The sequence below is a fragment of the Drosophila subpulchrella genome, unplaced genomic scaffold (genome assembly GCF_014743375.2).
Source record: "Drosophila subpulchrella strain 33 F10 #4 breed RU33 unplaced genomic scaffold, RU_Dsub_v1.1 Primary Assembly Seq354, whole genome shotgun sequence".
NCBI classification, from domain to species: Eukaryota; Metazoa; Arthropoda; class Insecta; order Diptera; family Drosophilidae; genus Drosophila; species Drosophila subpulchrella.
The window spans coordinates 9,605,354-9,621,642 of record NW_023665577.1 but is presented as its reverse complement, the minus strand read 5'-3'; the positions used below and the strand labels follow the sequence as shown (position 1 = coordinate 9,621,642).

General features: G+C 46.9%; 2 protein-coding genes across 2 annotated transcripts in view; one reads left to right on the top strand and one right to left on the bottom strand.

Annotated features, from left to right (window-relative positions):
• Positions 1 to 947: 947 nt before the first annotated feature.
• The window catches only part of LOC119559901 (zinc finger protein 704), a 119,351-nt gene continuing 104,009 nt past the window's right edge, over positions 948 to 16,289 (bottom strand). Inside the window, exons 5-7 of the mRNA XM_037873066.1 lie at positions 6,638 to 6,729; positions 2,104 to 2,292; positions 948 to 2,040 (exon numbers count right to left, since the gene is read on the bottom strand). Of these exons, the coding sequence (XP_037728994.1) occupies positions 1,095 to 2,040; positions 2,104 to 2,292; positions 6,638 to 6,729 (1,227 nt within the window). The 3' untranslated portion in view covers positions 948 to 1,094. The remainder of the gene's footprint in view (positions 2,041 to 2,103; positions 2,293 to 6,637; positions 6,730 to 16,289) is intronic.
• On the top strand, positions 2,972 to 6,102 carry LOC119559903 (histone-arginine methyltransferase CARMER). The gene is made up of 4 exons (XM_037873068.1): positions 2,972 to 3,558; positions 3,621 to 4,514; positions 4,576 to 4,986; positions 5,043 to 6,102. Exons 1-4 carry the CDS (start codon positions 3,357 to 3,359, stop codon positions 5,126 to 5,128), a joined length of 1,593 nt encoding a protein of 530 aa, XP_037728996.1. The 5' UTR covers positions 2,972 to 3,356; the 3' UTR covers positions 5,129 to 6,102.

The window sequence follows — 16,289 nt, the reverse complement described above, 5'->3', positions numbered from 1 at the left end:
TTTTGCTGTTTTTTCTTTTGCATTTTTTTGTTATGTTTTATGTAAAACAGCTGGCATACGTATTTTATCTGTTTTCTTTCACTTTTCTCATTTTTGTGTGTAAATATAAAAATCTGCCAACTGCTTGCTTGCTTGCTTGCTCTCTAACATAAGAATTAACAAAGTCATTTTAGAAATAAATATGTATATGTATATTTACGCACTGCAATAATAGTTATAGTAATAATAATAATAATAATGATAATAATTAGATTATTGTAGATTGCAAATGTTGCCCGGGCGCAAATGTCAGCAACATTTGCACGGCAGTTGGCAAACACCTGCACAACAACAAAAGAGATACCGTTACGTGTTTAAGGTGCACAATTCAATGCAGAGTAAATAAGAAGAGACCATTTTTCATTTGCATTTTTGCGTGTTTTTGCGATTTTCGTCGTCGGCTGGCAACAAACAGCGGGGCAGGACCAACTGGGGGTCAGAGGTTAACAGTAGTCGGGTGGTTCCAGTGGTTCCAGTGGTTCTCGGCGGGCTCAACCCTGCATCAGCACGGCCTGCGCCTGCTGCTGACTGGCGGCTGCCCGGCTCCAGGCCAGCAGGCCGTTGGCAGCAGCCACCTGCGCCTCCTCCTGATCCTCCAGAGCCTCCCGCTCCTGCTGCTGCTGCAACTCCATCTCCATCTGCATCTCCTCCCCAGCTTGCTCCTCCTCCTCCTCCTCCTCCATTTTGGCGGAGGCCATGGGCGCCACAATCACCGAGGTGGCCACACTGCGTATACGCACTGGCCTGTTGCTGATTGTGTTGCTGTTGGCGCTCACCGCATAGGGATGTTGCTGCTGCTGCTGCACCTGTCCTCCATACCGCTTATTGGTTTTGATGGTCAGCGAGGAGGGCAGCTGCTTGCCAGCAGCCACCTCGGCCGCCAATCGCACCACCGTGGTGGTCATCTTGGAGGAGGATGTTGCTGCCGCTGGACTGGGAGTTGCTGCTTGGTTGGGAGTGGTTGTTGCTGCTGCTGCTGCTGCTGCTGTTGCTGCCGCCTTGGACTGCTGCGCCGACGCCTGGTTTGCCGCCTCCGTCGACGACTTCTGTCGCTTTCAGTCCCCAAAGCGAGTGCACGCCTTCTTCCACCGGCACTGGGTGCACCACTGGTCGCGCTTCTCCATGCCATAGACCTTGCGACACTTCTTGTTCTCCCCACGCGTCCTCTTGCCTGGCGAATGGGGCGTTTGCTTGGCCACCGCCGGTTGCGCCAAGTGTTGCTGCTGCAGCGGATTGCTGCTGTTGTTTTGGGCAACCAGGTTGCCGGCAGTTGTCTGTGGATGTTGCCGCATCGGCTGGTGGTGTTGCTGCTGCTGCTGATGTTGCTGCTGCGCCGGATGGTAGTTGGGCGTGATCGTCACACTGGACAGGAGGTGCTGCTGCTGTTGCTGCTGCTGGTGGCTGTGTTGCTGTTGCTGTTGGTGGTGATGTTGCTGCTGCTGCTGCTGCAACTGTTGTTGCTGCTGCTGCTGCTGCTGCTGTTGGCTGTGGTGTGCCGTCACCGTGACATTCTGCTGTGAGAGCTGCTGCAGCATGTTGTTGGCACTGCTGTTGCTGTGGATCACCGGACTGCTGCTGCTGCTGCTGCTGTGGCTGCTGTTGCTGCTGCTGCCGGCGTAGTTGTGGTGTTGCGTGTGGTGGTTGTTGCTGTGGTGCTGCTGCTGCTGGACGTATGTCGGCGATGGATATGGCGCTACCGAGTGGGACGGACGGGTGGACGACGAGCGAGCGTGCTTGCCCAGCGGCGAGGATGACAAACTGGAGCTGGATCCGGATGCCACGAGCCCCGTCCCCGTGGATGAGGAGATGCCGCCGCCGCCACCGCCCACCGCCGCCGCCGCTGGCCAGGTGTAGTTGTGGTGGGCCAGGTGCGAAGTGGGGATGCAGCTGGTGTTGTTGTTCTGCAGCTGCTGCTGGTGGGTGCTCGGGATGTTGCTGCCACTGATGCTGCGTCCATGGGGCTGCGTTAGGTGGTTATAGTGGCTGCCTGCCCGTCCTTGCCTGTTAAAAAGAATGGATAAGGGTTAGTGGTGAAATCCACAGCCTGGATTAAGGGAAACCCACTTGAAGTTGCCCACAATCTGCTTCTGGTACTCCGGATCCTCGTGCGGCGGACGCGCCATGTCCCGGTGACTCAGCGTCGGCTCGGAGGCCAGGCTGGGCTTCACCTGCTCGTCGTCGTCGTCCACATCCGTGTAGTAGAAGTCCTCCTCGTTCTCCTCGTTGTCATCTGCCGAACGACGGGCCTTCTTCCTGCAAAGTGGCGAGTTGATTAGAAGGATGTCTCGGAGTAGAGATGCTGTCTTAAGTACCTAAAAGGACTGCTACTACTCTTTAACTACAAAGTTTATTTTTTTTAAATTATGTTTCTTTCCTATTCATGTATATGCCTACAATTGTGGATAATAAAGCAATATCGCCCATTTTATATTTATTAAAATCTAGGTACAAGAATTCCGTACTCAACATCAATTTTGAAATACCGTTTCTTAGTTCTTGGCTTTATGTATCGCGTTGCCAACTAAATAGCAGGTACTAAGGCCCCGGCACAGCGGAGACACCACCCTTAAATACCAATAATAAACCACCGCTTAATCTTCCCGCTATCTCCTATTTTTGGTTTATTTGAATACTGAAAACTAGGGATAAAAGCCATCCACGGCCACATTGAAGCAAAAAATACGCACGTTCCGTTGTTCATCGTTCCGTTCGGAGAGCAGAGAGCACATCTTGCATCTCATTTTTACTGACACTTACGCTGAGGCTATCTCCCTTTTTTACTGACACTTACGGTGGCTTATGTTACGTACTAAAGCCCCGGCACAGCGGAGACACCACCCTTAAATACCAATAATATACCACCGCTTAATCTTCCCGCTATCTCCTATTTTCGGTATATTTGAATACTGAAAACTAGGGATAAAAGCCATCCACGGCCACACTGCAGCTCGAACACTACTTTCTGCAAAAAAAATACGCACGGAACGTGGAAATCAATACGAAATCAACAAGAGCGATCGATTTTGAGCAGCCGTCCCAGTCGCAGAGCAGCGCGCCTTGAAAGCCAGCGCGCCAATTACCCCAGCTGCCCCATTCACGAGCCATTTTCCGGTGTGGTGGAAAATTCGCATATCGCAGAGAGAAAAAATTTGCGCGTCTGTCTGTCTGCATCTCCTTGCCTGCGTGTGTGTGTGTGCGTGTCGGTGTGTGTGTGTGTATAGCACGGCCTACATTGTCAATTAAGAAGGGAAAAAAAAGAAAAAGCCAGAGGTCCTTTTGATCCTTTGCTTGTTTGCCCTCCAACAAAGCCAGCCAAAATGTCCAGCCTGCGACCCGAGGAGCCCCGGAAACTGGCCACCGCCGCCTCCGTTTCCCCGCTGAGCAATTGCCAGTTCAGCGGCGTGGTAATCAGCGCGATTGCCGACGAGCAAAAACTGGAGTTTGCCAACAAATACAAGGGCAGCTGTACGCTGCTCTGCAGCTACGATTCCCAGGGAGTCGTGCTCCGCGTGGTGGCAGGTGAGGATGCCCCTTGGAGTAGTCCCTAGTAACCATTTAACCCATTTAATCTCCCTTCCCAGATGAGGACCACGGCCACGTGCTCAAGGAGTACATGATAGCCGCCGACACGGATGCCGCCCAAATGGGCAGACGCAGCTATGCCGTCTCCCTGGACGCCGATAATCTTGTCCTGCGCTTCGCCAGCGACCAGGACCAGCAGCTCTTCCGAAAGGTGGTGGAGAATGTGAAGCATCTGAGGCCCAAGTCTGTGTTCTCCCAGCGCACCGAGGAGTCGTCCGCCTCGCAGTACTTCCAGTTCTACGGCTACCTTAGCCAGCAGCAGAATATGATGCAGGACTATGTGCGGACGAGCACCTACCAGCGGGCCATACTGGGCAATGCGGTGGATTTTCAGGACAAGATCGTCCTGGATGTGGGCGCTGGCTCGGGCATTCTGTCCTTCTTTGCCGTGCAGGCGGGTGCCGCCAAGGTCTATGCCATTGAGGCCTCTAACATGGCCCAGTATGCCCAGCAGCTGGTCGAGTCCAACAATATGCAGAACAAGATCTCTGTGATACCGGGCAAGATCGAGGAGATCGAGCTGCCCGAAAAGGTGGACGTAATCATATCGGAGCCCATGGGCTACATGCTTTACAACGAGCGCATGCTTGAGACGTATCTGCACGCCAGGAAGTGGCTGAAGCCGCACGGCAAGATGTACCCAACGCACGGCGACCTGCACATCGCCCCCTTCTCGGATGAGTCCCTGTACTCAGAGCAATACAACAAGGCCAACTTCTGGTACCAGTCGGCCTTCCACGGCGTCGACCTGACCACGCTGCACAAGGAAGGCATGAAGGAGTACTTCCGCCAGCCCATCGTGGACACCTTCGACATCCGCATCTGCATGGCCAAGTCGGTGCGGCACGTGTGCGACTTCCTCAACGACAAGGAGGACGACCTGCATTTGATTGGTGAGTATTTATACTTGTGCAGGGTCAAATGAGACAGCAGCTAACTGCTGACCTTTCACAGACATCCCCCTGGAGTTCCACATCCTGCAGACTGGCATCTGCCATGGACTGGCCTTCTGGTTCGACGTGGAGTTCAGCGGCAGCAGCCAGAACGTGTGGCTCTCCACGTCGCCCACGGCGCCGCTAACGCATTGGTATCAGGTGCGCTGCCTACTGCCCATGCCCATCTTTATCAAGCAGGGCCAGACGCTAACCGGTCGCGTCCTGCTGGAGGCCAACCGGCGGCAGTCGTACGACGTGACCATCGACCTGCACATCGAGGGGACGCTGATCTCGTCAAGCAACACCCTGGACCTGAAGAATCCGTATTTTCGGTACACGGGGGCGCCGGTCCAAGCGCCGCCGGGGACTAGTACCCAGAGTCCATCTGAACAGTACTGGACGCAAGTGGACACGCAAGGATCGCGCAATTGTAAGGTCAGCCTAGATATTTAAAAGCATCTTTACTTATACAATGTTTTCCCACAGCTTCTAGCATGCTAAACGGCGGGCTCAGCGTGAATGGAATGGGCGATGGCATGGACATCACCCACGGACTTATGCATCCGCACTAGGACGGCTGCGAATCGAATAACAATACATCTTTCTGGGAATTCTCTTCGCTCCAAGTCCGCTCAACTTTAACGATTGATTCTTTTTTGTCAACTCTTGTTTTGTTACAGTTTATGTTTAGTTATTTATTGAAAAGTGTAAATTATTTCCCCTACTCTCGAAACTCAGTTGCGTTTACGTTATGCACACCTTTTGCACCGGCAGTTCTACCTTCTTTTCATACGACCTCCCAACTTTTTTAACCCTTTTATTTGATCGGACAAATCGGAGGAAACCCAGCATCCCAGCAAGCAACCAACAAACAAACAATCAACAAATCAAGGCAGACTAATGTAGTTGTTTAGAACACGCAGCATATTAATAAGCCTAAGCTAATTTTAGCCCATAGTAATAGTGTTTTTAACGTATGTGAAAAGTAATAACGATATTTAACCCATGCGGGACTGCGCTTCAGGAAGTTTCTTAGTTAATATGCCGATTGCCAATTGCAGTTTTTGCCGAAAGCTTTGAACAAACCAACAAATTCAGATTGTACTGTATCTATTATGTGTGTTATTATATTATATTGAGTGTACCTCCAGCTAGTTTCAATTTTTGTACTTGTCGGCCGTGTTTATGTTTAGTTCGTTTCAAAATGTAAGAAATTTGCTCATAGGATTTAGTGCTAAGTTACGATACCACATACTAAAGGCCGGCCCGCGCCGAGAGATTATACATATACCCGCATACGATTACGATTAATTCAGTAGTAGTTCTGTTCGGTCCTAAGTTTCGCACCCCAGATCCGGTCATAGATCCTACTGTATCGCTGCCAGCAAGCCGAGCGCCCTATAAGCATATACACCTAGATATACACCTAGTAGCGTTCACCAGTCAACCTATACACACAACCCAACATTCTCGCGTTCGGTGGGCTTGTATCCTGTATGCCGACTGTACTTTATAGAGCAACAAATAAAAACACTCCAACACACAATACACTGCAAACATAAATATAAAGCATATACATTTATATATATATACGAATAGATATACCGCATATATGCAGAAGAGAGAACAATGTCAAAGCAAAAGCAACAAAAAACAAAGCCCCAAAGCGTCTTTTATTTACGAAACCCCCTGCGAAAGCCCCTTGATTTACATAGGAAACGAGATTGGCAAGTGTCAAAGCTCAGCGCGGATCGTGTGTGGGCGATTGAAATCGGAATTGGAATTGGACCTTGGCCTCAAAAGCGCACCGCTGCACCACCGCACCACCTGCTCCTCCAACTCCCACCAGCCACCAGCTGGCCTGCAGGTGCGCACAGCAAAGTAATCTGCGTGATGGAGAGGGGCTCTTTATAGCTATACTCGTGCTCGTGTGACCTGCTTACTGGGCTCGAGTGCTCCACTTTTGAGCTGCCCCCCTTTGGGGGAGGTCCCAAAGAAGGTCGGTGGCTAAGTCAAGGCCCCACCCACTTGCTGCTCACCACTTAATCCTCTGATAGTAGTGCAATTTCTTGTTCACTTACCCCAAATGTGTTTTCCTAATGTGACGAACGATTTTATTCTGGTCGGGTTCCACATAGTGACAGCCCCGATAAGTGCAGCGGAACTTTTTGGACTGCAAAGAGAGGAGAAAACGGGGTTATTAGATGGTATATAGGGTTATTGATAGGGAAAAGTTATATAGGGTGTTTGGAGACTTAAAACTATTTTAATATATTTAGGATCAGGAAGTAAAATCTCTTTAGTTCTTGGGAATTAGGGTTTTATATGGTATGTGAGAGTTATATAGGTTTTTATAAGAAATTTAAACTATTTAATTTTATTTAGGATTTCAGATCAAGGAGTAAGATCTCTTTCGTACTTGTCGGAAACTTCACATTGAGAAGACAAAATGGGGTAACTAGAAGGTATATAGGGTTAGTGATTTTAGGATTTTAAACTATTTAAATTTATTTAGGATCCCAAGAGGGTATGAAATCTCGTGCGTACTTGGCGGGAATACGGCGGCATCAGGGAATCCTCGGAAGACGACGAAGAGGAGCGCGAGGAGCAGTCCCCCGAGGGACTGTGGCTGCCAAAGCTTTCGTAGTCACTGCGCTCCACATAGTAATTGAGTGCCATGGTATTCATGGTGGCGATACGAACGCGACGGGGTTCTGTTCTGCAGGAGCAGTTGTACTTTGCGGTTTCACTAGCGAATGCAGGAGCAGGAGCTGGAGCGATTCGAACCGGTGCCGGCCCGGTGCCAAGTGCGACTGTGTGGGTGCGGACAATGCAACTGGCTGGCTGGCTGGCTGGCTGAAAGCCAGATCCAGAGTCCTTGGACTCTCGCCCGAGCGGCAAACGATGCCGCCCGAACGAGCTGGCCATGCTCGATGCCGCCTGCACTGATAACAGAGCCCGGGTCCGGTCCGCGTCCTTGCCAGCTCCGCCTGCAACCCGGCCACCCAGCCACCCAGCCACCCAGCCACCCCCTTATTTACTGGGTCACCTTGCGGTCGCTTTGCTTCGTTTGGCGCTCGCCTTGACACGCTTTCGCCGCCCTTATCGCCCAGCTCCTCCTCGCTTTTTATGCGCCTGCATTTATGCTGCGTTTTTATGCTGAAGGTTAGGAGAGCGCTGCAGCAGCGACGCCGGCAATTGACCCAGTTTAAATATGCTGGCTCACTGCATGTACCCATATGCATGTACCGTATATAACACAGATACACTTGCTGCACAGTTTTGGGGGCACTGCAAACAACTGATTGCGTCCTTGTGCCCGCAATTGTTGTCCTTGTGCGACTGCCGAACAAATTGAAAACTCAGCTTTCGCTTTCTCGTTTTTGGCCTTGTGCCCCAAGTGATTAACGATTTGTTTACAACTTTGTGGTTTGAGCTCGCCAACGGAACTTTATTTGCCATGGATTGCAGTTGTGTGTTCGGCACTCTGGCATTTTGGCCCACTTAGGCTGGATTCACGGAGGGCGCACACGGCGTATGTGTAATTTGAGATGTGTGAGAGGGAAAACGTTAAGAGGCGTTCTTAAGGGAGGAGTCTGCGAACCGCAACGTAATCATAAACATAAATATCCCGCGCTACTTAAGCTGCGTAAATTGTTAACGCACGTGGTGGGCACGCATCTACACAAATGTGTGCACAGAGAGAAATAATTAAATATTTATTATATGATATAGCAAATACCATTTTGGGATAAATTCAACTGAATAATCTGATGTTCTATATAATTGTATTTAAAATAGAGTTTATAAAGTTAGGAACTCATATCCAATTGACTATTTCTCTATTTCCGGTGTAGTCTTAACTGCAGGGAAGCGAAAACGTCCTGCCTAATTAAATATTCTATCATATTAATGTGATTTTCTAAGGTTAAAATGATATAAGATTATAAAACACAGAGATCATTGAGCTAGGAACGCATATTAAATTGATTTATTCTTTATTTCCGGTGTAGCCTTAACTACCAGACTGAGGAAAGCGGAAACGGCTACACACTTTTCGTTTTAACTTGCTGCAATTAGTGGGCGGCCGTAATTCGTTTGATGCCAGACTTCTGGGGCCAGGATATGCCGCATATCCTGCCTCATAAATAAGGCCCTGCGAATACACACGCCATTGTTGCCAGATGTGTATTGTGTATACTGTGTGTGTGTGTTTGCCAACCAAGTGTTTTCCTGCCGATTTCGCCATTTGCAGTTTTTCGGAGTTGGTAGCCTGCGTGACTGGCATCTTTAATGTCTAAATGTCTGAAAAGGGGTTTATTAATGCCTCGATTTGGTTCCACTGGCAGATAAGCACGGCAGCCCGTTTGTCAAACGCTGCGTATGCGTAATTTTCAATTCCCCAGCTGATGGACCGCCATTTGCCTTGCAATTATATTCAATTAACGCCGAAACGAGTTGGAAATCATTTTGGGCTATCAATTCAGGGTGTTTCTATTTGGTATTTCCAGCCCCCGCCACCTGCCAAGTCCCTCGAATCCGAAAGTAAATTAAAGCAGCTTGAGTTATGTCCTTTGCCTTCAAAGTGTAGTGGTGCGTGTTAATTATCCTGCTCTAATGAGGGACTCCCATCTCCCGGGGTAAACGCCTGTTTGCTAATGAAAGAAAACTCCAGCTGGAAAACTTTCCGGCCAGATGAGAAAATAAAATTCCACCCCGGTCCAGGAGTGCGTATGACTACCGCACTGAGTCCTGATTTGGCAGGAAAACAGCGGGTCCGGGAAAACATAAATATAAATAGCCGGTGAGTGAGTGGGGCGGCGGCCCAACATGAATCTTCTTAAAGGGAATCTTCTTTGAGGGAAAATGCCAGGGAATTCCAGGCTCCTTCCCCATCTCGTCTTATATATACACTCCAGTATTTACTCGGGGGCGTACTTCATGCTAATCCCTGCGCATATTTACTCAAGACTTTGGCCGGAACAGATATATTTTGCGATTTCGAATGGAAGTTGATCAGCTTTGCCAGCACATCCTTATTAATTTCGACGACTTAATAATTCCCCCTAACTGCAATCGATTTATTTGACGTTATCAGTGGAAGTCCTTCGTTGCCATGCAATTTCCCACTGCCTTAGCCTTCAATGAGAATTTACTTGACATCTTCCGGGAAAACTCACCCACCCACGCAGCCAGTCGGGCTCAATACGTGCGTGGGGTAAATAAAATAAAAGTTTTCCTGTTTTCGTGCGCTCTCTGTTCATCTTGGAGTTTTCCGCCTTTCCCGCCTTCCCACTTTCCCGCTTTCCCCATTTTCCGGGCAGCATAAACAACCCCAAACCCCAGAGAGTCGGACCGAAAATACACAAAGCGGAAATGCGAACCGAAATCGAAACCGAAATCAGAACAGCTGTGGAAGGACGGCCGCGAAATTGGGTCAACTGTATATAGGTAGTGGTGTGTATACAACAACCCCCTTCCGAGTTTTCCCTTTCCCGGATGGGGGTGGGGGTGGCCATGCCCCTGTGCTTTCCGCTCTCTCGCTCTCTTTCTCTCTCTCCTTGTCCGTGCAACATGAAACGTCACTCGCAGAGAGCCATTTTGCCAATGTTAACTGCCCCGAAAAGTAGGCCAAAAAGAGCGGCCACATAACATAACAGTGAAAGAGAGAAAAACCAGGGGAAAAGAGAGCTACAAAGAGAGTGCTTTTGGTTTGGGGGACCTCTGTTACCGAAATTGGGTCAATGGAAGGCCAACATAATGCCCCCCGCTGTAGGAAAAACATAGCGAAGGCATAAATTATTGACTCCACTGGGGCGACCGAAAATAGAACAATTTGCCTATATCCATAGCGATGTGGGAATGAGGCATTATGGCCCCGAAAAATATGTGTGCCAGGCGTTAGAGGCATCTGGCGTCTTTTCGCCTTGTGGCTAATAACACTGACTTGAAAGGTTCGCTCCCTAATAGGTCTTAATACCCGTCGCAAACCGAATTGCACTCGCGGCGCCGTTTACATCCCAACGCCCTCAAAAGTAGGCAACGCAAATTATGTTTGCGCCCAAAGGCACAGGAAGCTCTTCTTTTACCACCCTCCAAATCCTCCTTTTTCGTCATGGCAATTTCTGCAATTTGCATTGGCTGTACATATATCGTATAAATATTTTTTATACCACTTGCCGCAAATCGAATTCGTAGCACTTTGCATGTGAGCGGTTAAATTTTAAAGTCTTATCGCCGTGTCTACAGACAGCGAGAAAATTGGGTCACATCGGATAAGGGTGAAGCTTTCAACAAACTTTTCGTTGACTTTATCAACCTCATCAGTGGCACCCACAGCCCACCCACTCACAGTAAATTTACTCGGGAAATGCTATTTTTGTAACAAGTTGCAAAGCAAATTGGGTTTTCTTTTCAGGGGTTGTATAGTTGTGTTTTGTAATTCGTATTTTGTTTTGGACTTTAACCTTTTGAAGGGAATTTGAAAACTTGATTACCTACTGTGCTGATGGCCTTGCCAATTGGCTAGGCCCTTAATTTGATGGCGTTTAAATAAAAAACACACGCACATACGCATTCGCATTCGCAGACAGTGACAGAGTGGAGTGTCATAAATATATGAAAACTCAAACACACATGCATAACTGATGTGACAAACACACGCGAAATTGTCATTGCCGCTGGGAAATCGCAGGGGGTTGGGGGAAAAGGCAGGGAAAAACCAGGGGAAAAGCTGGAAAAAGGCTGACAACGATGGAAGCTGAAATTGAGGTTGAGTGCTCACTCATTCAGCAAATATGACAATGGCGTTGATTTTGATATTTTGAGCGGGCAGACAGAAGCACAATAAGCGACTCGTTCTTGACATGGCCCAAACGGCTAGATATCGCGGCTCAAGGGTTGAGCTCAGCCTGGAAATGCACGGAGAAAAATGTAATCATCATTATGGGATCCTTGATAAAACATTTCCTATAAATATTACATGCCTTTCCCATCCCTTTGTCTATTAAAATTCTTAAATGGCCTTGTCAATTTTGTAATATCCAGCCCCATTTGATCTTAGAAATTATTAATATTTTCTTACTGTGCAGATGCTGACACGTTTTGTGTGTAAAATTTATGCGAAAAGTTCGTGAAACACTGAAGGCGACTTTATGTTCGCTTGAGAGGAAATATGTTGCCAAAAATGAAACCAACTTGAATGTGTGTAACTCGTGCTGACTTAAAATTGTATGTGCGCCAAATTAGATCAAATGAAATGCAGTAAACAGGAAAATGCTTGGGGAAATTGCAGGACAGCCTGAGAGTATGCAACACTAGATCCTGAAAGCCATAAATTTGTTGCCCTTTTACAATTGATTTAGTTAGTGGACGTAACAGGAAGTGGCAATGAGTTTAGTGGGGTCCAACTTCCTGCCCATCTCGTTTTACTATACTTTATGTGTGTATATATTTACTATATGTGCCACGCTCAATTTACCACAACGTAGAGCAGGACACCCTCGGGGCATTAAAGTCCTTATCAGTGAAAACGCTCGAGTTACAGGAGCGGCGTCCTCGGGCCAAGTTAATGGCCACCGCAGACGATTCAACCCCTACTTTAAGTCCCCCTTTTCCTGCCACTTTCACCACCCGTTATCACTGTTCATTGTCACATCTCTCTGGGAGAAAGGCAGCACAATGGGCCCACAGAATCCAATTATGACATAAAAATTTTCGTAAATTGTAAAATGTAAATTTTCAACAGCTCCAGCTCGAGTCGAAAAGGGATTTTCACTTGGCCCGAAGATAAGCGGCCAGGACAACGAAATTATTATTTGACACACGTAAATTGCACAAGGGCTGCTAATAAAATGTGTGGCTGGCTGCATTTGCCGTTGACTTTTATTGCTGCGGTAATTGCCAAATGGAGCTTGAATGGGTTGCTCTCGCCCATTCCCCCGCCCCACCCCTCTGGAAACGGTCCTAATCAACACGGACTTTAACAAGATGTGTGGTTGCCCTCTGGATGGATAGTGGGTAGTGGCTAGTGAACAGGGCCTGAAAGACTGAATGTCGGTCCTTAAAAGTATGGGGGATGTGTCAAGCCTTGTGACAGGCGAAAGCATACCACTCAGTTTAACTGTACCTTCATCAAGTATACCTAAATATGCGTTATAAAGAACAGTGAAGGATCCACTTGGGGTTTTGAGCCATCAATCCACTTTAATTTTTAATTTTCAATTATATCAAACACACAAAAAAAATGTATGTGTTGGATAAATTTACCAATAGGGATAGTTATCTAACTATATAAATTTAATTAAAACTAGTAATATATATTAACTATCATAAAAATAATCATAATCATAGTCAACTTGACCAATATAACTAGACAGTTATAGTTATACAAAATATAATAATTACAAAATTTCTTAAAAATAGCAGCAAGTCAACTTGACAATTCATTGGATTGTTATCAAATGAAATGAAACTATTGATTTGGTAAATTTGAACAATACATTTTTTTGTTTTGTTTAATTTTAATATTATTTTTTTTGTGTGTAGCTTTTTATTTGATCTTCAGTTGAACATATAATAATAGCAATGCAATTTATTTAAAAGGTTCTAGCCCCTCACACAAAAATCCCCAAAAATAACAGAAATATTTATTTTCCCTCCGTGTAATTGAACCATATTTATGGGGCCAGCTGGGGCAGCAGCTCATCTATTTTCATTTGGGCCCGACTGGCTGCCATTTGGCCGAGTGGAAACTGCGTTTGTCTCCGGCTTAAACTGTACTGCGATGCGATGGCTGACCCAGAATCTCTTGGCCGGAATGCAGGCCCAGTAAGCCAGGGGTCCCAGTAACTGGGTCACAGAGCATCTGATATATACACATAGAGGGGGGTTCACTTGCGCCTGGGTGACCTTGCGAAATTGCAACTGCCAGGCTGCCGAAACAAAAACGATGCCAACAACAATGGCATCAAGGCCTGCGAGCATACATTCATGGCAGTAACTGTACTTGCCGCAATTTATGTATGCTGCAAAGAAGGGGGAAAATAGACGGAAAAGCGAGGAAAACCCTGCCATTTGCCATTTGAGTTGGGGATGCAGAACTAAACCAGGTCAAGCGTATTCGACTCTATATACGCCACTCGAGATGCCTGGATATATAGAGCAGGCCTTATGTGCCCCCAGCGATGTCGTACTGTATCTGGTATCTTATGCTGCAGTTTGCGACTCTAAGATCTATGTAAATTGGGAAATATCTCAATTTAAACCGACCGTGTCGCGTTTTTCCTCAATGGCGGGCTCATAATTCAGGCCCTTCGAAGTGCGATTTGCGTCTCCCGAGGAACATTTCAATTTGGCCCCCAAAGGCAATCGCCTCGTAAAATGGCCCTGACAAAAAACACACTCAATGGCTGGAGGGGCACGTGCCGGAAAAATGTCCATCTAATAATTTTCGAGCAGAAGGAGCAAACTGACAGCAAAAAACTGCGCAAAACGGCAGAAGAACACTCCAAATGACCAAAAAGGGAAAATACAGAGTATAATCAACTTGGCGGGACCGAAAAAGGCAGTTTTTTCCAGGCTTTTCGGGTTGGTGGGTCTATCATTTCCCCAAGGACAGCCGATATCGGTTCGTATAGAGGGGGTCACATTACTTTTCAGGTATTATGCGCCACTCAAAAGTTGTCGCTGTCGTTTAGGCAGCAAAAAAATAGGTAAGGGAAGGTCTGAGAACCTTGTGTGTTTAAAATGCCGTTTTAATATGTCCAGAAGGGGCGTAGAAAGTTGGTAAGCTGCTTATGGCCAACAAATTAGACATGGCGGCAATCGGCTTTCGAGTGTCGAGTGTGGAGTGCCGAAAGCGGAGGCAGATGGCTCTTGGATTCATACGGAGTGTGCAACATGTTGGAGTCCTAATCCCCGCCGAGGTAAGGCAACAACTTATGCATTCGGCCCAAAAATGGGTTAATACAGACTTAGGCAAATGCTGAAGGCTGCCAGGCTAACAAAGTGCTCGCAAAAGTCCTTCGAATCGAATTGTGGACTTGGCATACTTTCGGCCTGGGTTCCAGATGTTCGGCTGGCTGGGGAAGCAATCAAATCGAAGGATAAACTTTGGACCCCAGTGATTATTTATATATGAGGGGGGTACTATCTATCTCTATATGCCCCTGGCAGCTGCTGCTCCAAAGTTTTGATTTAGACTGGAAATTGTGCAAGACCCGCAAATCCAATTGCCAATTGCAGGTTACATAAACAGCGACAACAGCCGCAACAAAGTAGAAACCAAAACCGAGACCAAAAACTCAACTTCGGTGGCAGACAGAGAGGGGAAAGAGACGGATAGAGGGGCAGAGAAAGAGACAGAAATAGAGACAGAAACAGAGACAGAAATACCCGCAGGCAGGGTGAATTTCAATTTCACTTCCATTGCACTTGCAAATTGAACACGCACGCAGGCCAAGAAAATAAAACGAGAGAAACAGCAACAGAGTGGAGTTGGAAAAATAAAAAATGTAAGCAAATTTGAAAGCAATTTCTATGTCCCAAAAAAAAAGGGGGAAAAACATAGAAAAGCGCTGCATTAAACATAATTTTGTTTCCATTCTATTTTCTTTGCATATTTTATGCGGCATGTGCGGGGCAACCCTTTTCAATTTGCGGCATGCAAGGATTTGAGTGCGGGATTTAAATATTCAATTTGCAGCACATAGACGCCCACAGATGCTACCATCCAATTTGCCAGGGACCAGAACTCCAGAACTCTAGAACTCCAGATAACCCACTGAACTTTCCACTTTTCACCGACTGGCCTGCTGGAAAACTTAACAAGTGTCGACGCTTCTAATTGCGAATGATAACGGCAGCAGCAGCTTTAAGCTGAAGTTTTTCGCCCCCTCAACTTTTCCTTTTGTTTTTTCCCCCAGATTCCGGGGTGGCTTTTTAATTTCTTGCCTGACCCAATTCGAAAGTCTTTCCATTGTGCAGCAAGGACTCGGGCGAAAGTGTCGCCTGTTCTTCGCCTCCGGGATTTTCTTTGCCAGCTTCCTGTTTAGATAAAATGCCAAATGCCGGAAGATTTTTAATTAGAATTCTCCTTCTCTCACCTCTTATCCTTTGCTATTGACTCGAACAATAACCCCGAAACTAAAAGTTAAGGCGGGGAAACTCCAGTCACCAGGAAAAAAAAGGAAAAGAAAGTATTGCTCAAGAAATTTGGCTGCTTAAATCATTTTAATAATTCTGTCTGGCTTAGCGGGGCTTTAATTGCGACCTGAGCTTAGCTTTTTCCCTTCTTTCTCCTGATTAATTCGGCTTTATCATCTGGTTGCCCCTTCTTTTTGGTAATATAATACACGCTTCTTAATCAATTCAATTTGCTTGCGGTTGAGTTTCTTCATCACCCCTCCTGTTATATTTTTTTGCGGCTTTCCAATGTCGAGCAATTGTTATTTGATATGCCGATGCGGGGTTCGTGACCCCTAGGAGTTAGCCGGAGTTGTCATAATTCGGTGGTGCGATGGCTAAATGCGTTTTATGGGGAATCAAGTTCCCCCAAATAATAGTATCCATTTATAAGGATGGGGAAACCCCAGAGCGACCCCTATTCGATACCAAATCTATCGGTCAAATCTATAAGCCCCACCATCGAACAGCGAAATTTAATTGAAATTCAACGCCGATAGAAGGAATATCCGCTGAAACATTTGCATTGACAAGTTGACAACTGCTGGA

Excerpts from the sequence above, each read along its gene's own strand:
- LOC119559903 (XM_037873068.1), top strand. The coding sequence starts at position 3,357 with ATGTCCAGCCTGCGACCCGAGGAGCCCCGGAAACTGGCCACCGCCGCC. Across the intron at positions 3,559-3,620 it reads CGTGCTCCGCGTGGTGGCAG|ATGAGGACCACGGCCACGTG; the intron begins GTGAGGATGCCC and ends CTCCCTTCCCAG. Across the intron at positions 4,515-4,575 it reads GGACGACCTGCATTTGATTG|ACATCCCCCTGGAGTTCCAC; the intron begins GTGAGTATTTAT and ends GACCTTTCACAG.